This window comes from Myiozetetes cayanensis, unplaced genomic scaffold (genome assembly GCF_022539395.1).
Source record: "Myiozetetes cayanensis isolate MyiCay16 unplaced genomic scaffold, myiCay2020 scf1129, whole genome shotgun sequence".
Lineage (NCBI taxonomy): Eukaryota > Metazoa > Chordata > Aves > Passeriformes > Tyrannidae > Myiozetetes > Myiozetetes cayanensis.
In genome coordinates, this window is record NW_026086748.1 from 2,452 (window position 1) to 8,203 (window position 5,752).

General features: G+C 54.3%; 1 protein-coding gene across 1 annotated transcript; it reads left to right on the forward strand.

Annotated features, from left to right (window-relative positions):
• Positions 1-1,463: 1,463 nt before the first annotated feature.
• Positions 1,464-5,421, forward strand: LOC126635178 (olfactory receptor 14J1-like; the record flags this gene model as incomplete). The annotated part of the gene is made up of 2 exons (XM_050306138.1): positions 1,464-1,581; positions 4,493-5,421. Coding segments are annotated over exons 1-2 (1,047 nt in total), but the record flags the coding sequence as incomplete, so codon positions are not given.
• Between the last annotated feature and the right edge of the window lie 331 nt (positions 5,422-5,752).

Sequence of the window (5,752 nt, forward strand, 5' to 3'; positions counted from 1 at the left end):
GATGTCACAGTGGCCTCTTGATTCACTGACGTTCCACAAAGTCCCAGTATCCTTTTGATGCCATGAGGTTCCACAGTGTCACCTGTTCCCTTTGGTTCCAGGAGGCCCCAGGGGATTCCAATGGCCTCTGGATTCCAGCAGATTCCACAGTGTGCTGGGGTTCCCTTGTCTCCCTGAGTTTTGGCAGTGTCCACAGTCCCTTTGTTCCCATCAGGCCCTGCCACGTCCCAGACTCCCTTTGGTTCCAGGAGGGGCTGCAGGGTCCCAATGTGCTCTTTATTCCATGAGGCTTGCCATGTCCCATGGGGTTCCTTTGGTTCCATGGGGTTCCACAGTGCCCAAACTGCCTTGTTCTTCTCCTTCTAACATTGGTGGGCCCATTGTATCCCTGCCTGGGATGGAGCACGATTGTGTTTGTGCAGGAATGGATCCATGGCCATCCTGCCCACTGTGCCAATGGAATGCTGCAAACATGACACTGCAGGCCCCACCTTGGAGGCAGGAACAGTCTGGGAACTCCAGGCCTGCTCCCATTCCCAAGAGCCAGGCGGGCTCACCAAGAGCACAAGGCATTGAATGCAGCCCCTGCAGCTCTCTGGCATTGCTGGGGACAAAGGCAGGAACTCAGAGGAGCTCTGCAGAGCCCTGACAGTGCCACTGCAATCACAAGCTGCATTGCCCGGCTCAACACTCAGCACAGCCAAGGCCACGACACTTCCTGAAAGGTGTCCCTTCTGGGGAGGGCCGGGGGACAAACCCCTCCATCTGTGTGGTTAGTTTTTCATTTTCTTCACTGTTTTGTGCTTCCAACACACCCACCCCCCAGTCTGGGCAGATTCTGGGCCCCTAAAGAACACAAGATCTGACTATTTGTGGCTCCTGCTGCAGGGGCTGCAACTTGTGCCAAAATATGTGCCAGGAGCAGAGAGGTCCTTCCCCTACAGAAACTTCTTGGCAATGGAGTTATTAAGAAAACAGGACAGGCAGTGGGGATCAGTGTCAGGGCATGGACTGTGAAGTGTCTTGAGCATCCTCCTGTTTACCATGACCAGCTTTTTCATCCCATTTTCTCTCTGTGTTCTCACACCAATCCCTTCACAAAACACCGTGATCCAACCATTTCCCTTCCTTTGGTTCTTCCCTAGAGATCCCACAGCAAACCTTGCACAGTCCCCAAATATTGCCCATCATAAGGCTCAAACCTTTAAAAGAATCCCCCATCTTCAACTGGCTAGGTCATCCTGACAGTCTATGCCATTGACCCATTTGGTGATACTCTCACACAGAGATGTTGGAACTTTATTTGAATTGATTTTTCACCTTTTGGGTTTCCAATGGCTTCTCCAAAAGCATGGCAATTCATGTCCCAGCAATAGAAATTCTTTGGAAAGAAGTTTGGGATATTAGACTAAAGTATCACTGAATGGTTTGGCTTGGAAGGGAGATAAAAGCTCATGTCGTCCATGCTCCTGGACATGGAGAGTGACATCTTCACTAATTCAGGCTGCTCAAAGTTCCTGACCTTGGACAAATCCAGGGATGGGACATCCTCTGCTACCGCAGTTCTTACCAGCCTCATTGGTAAGTATTTCTTAATTTTATCCAATTTAAACTCCCCTATTTAAGTTAATACCATTGCCCCATGTTGTGCCACTACAGGCCTTGGTTAAATGTATCCCTGTAATTGTCTTAGACTGTGAGCACCATGTGTTCATCTGCAGAGACCTTGGGGTTTCCTAGGCAGGGGTTTCAAGGCCACAAACACACAACCACTCTACAGGGGCAAAGGAGTCGTGTGTTCAGTGGTGTGCAGACAGAGGACAACAGAGAAGAACCCTGGGAGTGCTTGCAGAGTCACTTCAAAGAGGGAGGATGGTTTTGTGGTAGCAGAAAACAGCAGGAGAAATAAAGAACTAATGCCAAGTGCAGCTGTGGAGGTCCAGGCTGGCAAGAACAGAAAAGATTTTCACTCTGAGGGCAGTGCTGTGGTGCCACACATCAGCCAGGAGGAGTCTGGATGAGCCCAAGGCTTTGTGTGTGCAGGAAGAGCCAGGGAGGATGCAGAGATGTCAGTGCAGGAAGAGCCAGCCAGGTGGGGCAGCCGGGGAATGACGACAGCCTGCAGGGAAAGGGGCAGGGCATGGACACCCTAGGACAGCCTGGGCTGCACAGCAGAGAGGCCTGTGCAGAAGCTGAAAGGCCCTGACACAGCCACCTTCTGCAGGCCTTTGGCCATGGCTGCTGGCTGTGCCCCTGAGGCCAGGAGGAGACAAGTGGCCCTTGCAGCCCTGGGGCCTCCTGGCCTCCTTGTCCCTGCTCAGCAGCCTGGCAGGTGCCACCCCATCGTCCTGCCCTTGGCATTGCACATCCCACATCCCAGTGCCCCAGGAAGAGCCCTGAGCAATGAGGCAGGGACAGGATCTGCCTCCCCAGGGGCTGGGGGTCAGGCCTTGGTCTTTTGGATTCGGGAAACAAGTCAATGTTTATTCAGCATCGGAGCCACCTTTGCCTTGCTTGTCCATCCTTGTCATCCCTGTCTGCAGTTTTCTGCTCTAAGTGGAACCTGGGGACACGTTCTCAGTTGTGTCCCTCAGTGAGACTCATTAGCACCGCAAGAAACTTTCAATCTCACTTGGACTTCTTGAGAAGTTGCTTGAACTTCCTCTCAGTGACTGAGTCTCATGTAAACAACTCCAACCCCTTCACCCCCTCCTTGAGGGTGATGAAATGCCTGGGGCTGTTGCTGTGCTGCTGAGCTGGGCCGGGCTCCTGGCACACAGGGAGCTCATGGTAACCAAGAAGAGCTTCAAAGAGACAGCTCTGCCCAGGAGCAGCTCCTCTGCATAGCCCAGCCCAGCAGGGCTGAGGGCTCTGCCTGCAGGCACTGAGGGGAGGGAGGGCAGCGAGGCAGGAAAAGATTACAGTGAATTTGGATTGGGAAGACAGTGAGCTGAAACTTCAGTGGGGGAGAGATTTTAACAGCTCTCCATGGTAAGTCTGTGCACACAGGACAGTGTTGCTTGTGTGCCTGGAGGAATCTCCCAAAGCTGGCACATCCCACAGCCTGGAGGATCTTTTAGGAGGACTCCCAGAATTTCTGTGTTGCAGAAAAGCAGGATGAGCTCCAGGGCAGGGCTTCCCTATTGCAGCATCAGAGGGACAGGGCAGGACAGTTCCTTCAAGGAGCAGGGTTTGAAGGGGGGGGTGCAGCCAGGGGTGCCCAGGGCTGTCCTCCAGAGCAGGGTCCTGCAGCCCAGGGGTCTGTGTGGCAGGGAAGGAACTGTCTGCCTGCAGGATCATCTCTCAGGCTGCCCAGGGAGCTCTGGATGGTGCTCTGGGGAGAAGCTGTGGGTGGAAGGGGGAAGCCGTGGTGGAGGGCCCAGCTGCTTTGGAGGGTGTTTTCCACACCTCAGGGCTTCTCACAGCTCCAGGCCATGCCCAGGTCATTTCAGAGGGGACTTGTCATGAGCACCTTGGGGGCAGGGCTTTTCTGCTTGAGTCTCTGCTGTCCTGAATCTCTGCTCCCACATTTCCCTGGCTCAGCTTGGTGGGAATGGAAACTCAGCTGGGCAGGTTCGAGCAGGAGCATCTCTGCTGCCCTGTGCCCAGTTCCTGCTGAGCAGGGCCTGAGGGGGACTGTCCTGCCCTGGGGCTGTCTGGGAGGGGCTGTGCAGGGCTGGCAAGGGAAAGCCTTTCCTCAGGGCCCGGCTGTTTCTCTCCTTGCCTTGCTCAGGTGCTCCTGGCATTGCTGACAGGCTCTCTGGCAATGGCAGCTTGAGCTGCAGAGTCAGGCCCAGCCCCTGGGGCTCCTCCTGGGCAGGTGTGAGCACAGCAAGGAGATGTCCCAGCTCCCTGTGTTCTGGGGACCTCTGGGCTCTGGGAGACTGGGAATGAGCTGACTCTGCCTGACTTTGGAGAGGGGGGAGCCAATTTCTCTGCCGTGGGTCCCTCTGCTCTGCAGGGTAACACAGGAGTGTAACTTGGAACTGTGTTTCAGAAAGGAGCCAGTGTAGGGCAGCTGGACACAGAACAGAAGGACAGACCAGCTGCCCTCACTCTGCCCTGGGCCTCAGACAATCCTCCTGCCTCACAGGCCTCTCTGTTCTCCCTGAGTGCAGCAGAATCTCTCCCTCTGCCTTCTGCCATCCCCCTTCCTGCAGCCTGGCAGTGCTGTTGCTGACAAGCTGCTCTGCCTTAGGAGCAGATTCTTTGTCAAAGTTCCCACAGCAGGACTGGCCCTGCCCTCACTGTTCCCATGCACTGACTGGGGGCAGCAGGGATGACTCCCCAGTGTCCTGCAGGCCGAGGTTCTGCTCCTCACAGAGCACTTGGCCAGCAGAAATCAGGGCTCCAGCAACCAAGGTGAAGGAAGGACACCTGGCCATGGTCAAGGGGAGGTGTTGAGTAGCAGGGATGGGTGTCTGAGAAAGGGCTTTGGCTTTTCACAGAGAAGTCTGCCCTGCAAACTCACTGTCCTTTCCTCCTTGAACAGGTCCCCATGTCCAGAGGCAGCAAATGTGCAACAGCAGCTCCATAGCCCAGTTCCTGCTCCTGGCATTCTCAGACAGGCGGGAGCTGCAGCTGCTGCACTTCTGGCTCTTCCTGGGCATCTCCCTGGCTGCCCTCCTGGGCAACGGCCTCATCCTCAGCGCCGTAGCCTGCGACCAGCACCTGCACACCCCCAGGGACTTCTTCCTGCTGCACCTCTCCCTCACAGACCTGGGCTGCATCTGCACCACTGTGCCCAAAGCCATGCACAACTCCCTCTGGGACACCACAACCATCGCCTACACAGGATGTGCCGCACAGGCCTTTTTCTTTCTGTTCTTCATCTCAACAGAGGTTTCTCTCCTCACCATCATGTGCTACGATCGCTACATTGCCATCTGCAAACCCCTGCACTACGGGACCCTCCTGGGCAGCAGAGCTTGTGCCCACATGGCAGCAGCTGCCTGGGCCACTGGGTTTCTCTATTCTCTGGTGCACACAGCCAATACATTTTCCCTGCCCCTGTGCCAGGGCAATGCCCTGGGCCAGTTCTTCTGTGAAATCCCTCAGATCCTCATACTCTCCTGCTCACACTCAGGCTACCTCAGGGAAGTTGGGCTTATTGTGTTTAGTGCATGTTTAGGCTTTGGTTGTTTCATTTTCATTATTTTCTCCTATGTGCAAATCTTCCGGGCTGTGCTGAGGATCCCCTCTCAGCAGGGACGGCACAAAGCCTTTTCCACGTGCCTCCCTCACCTGGCCGTGGTCTCCCTGTTCCTCAGCACCTCATTCTTTGCCTACCTGAAACCCCCCTCCATCTCCTCCCCATCCCTGGATCTGGCCCTATCAGTTCTGTACTCGGTGGTGCCTCCAGCTCTGAACCCCCTCATCTACAGCCTGAGGAACCAGGAGCTCAGGGATGCCATAAGGAAAATGATGACTGGATGCTTTTCAGGAGCAATAAAGTGCTTGTCTTCTGGTGTGTAGCATTCAGAAGGAGACTCCTTAATGGCCCAGCCTCTCTGTTCAGGTTTTCATGGAGGTCATCGGGTTCTTCTTGCAATAATTTTCTGTACGATGAAATATTATTATGTATCTGACTTGTAATTTAGTTTCCACCCACTGAATTTTACCCAGACATGTATAAATGATAAATTATGCTCTCTGAGTATTTAAACAACCCTTAAGTGCCTATTTTGTCCAAGACCCTTTTTCTAAGCTGTTCCTAAAGGACAGCACACTGCAGGACAGGGGGGATTTGCAA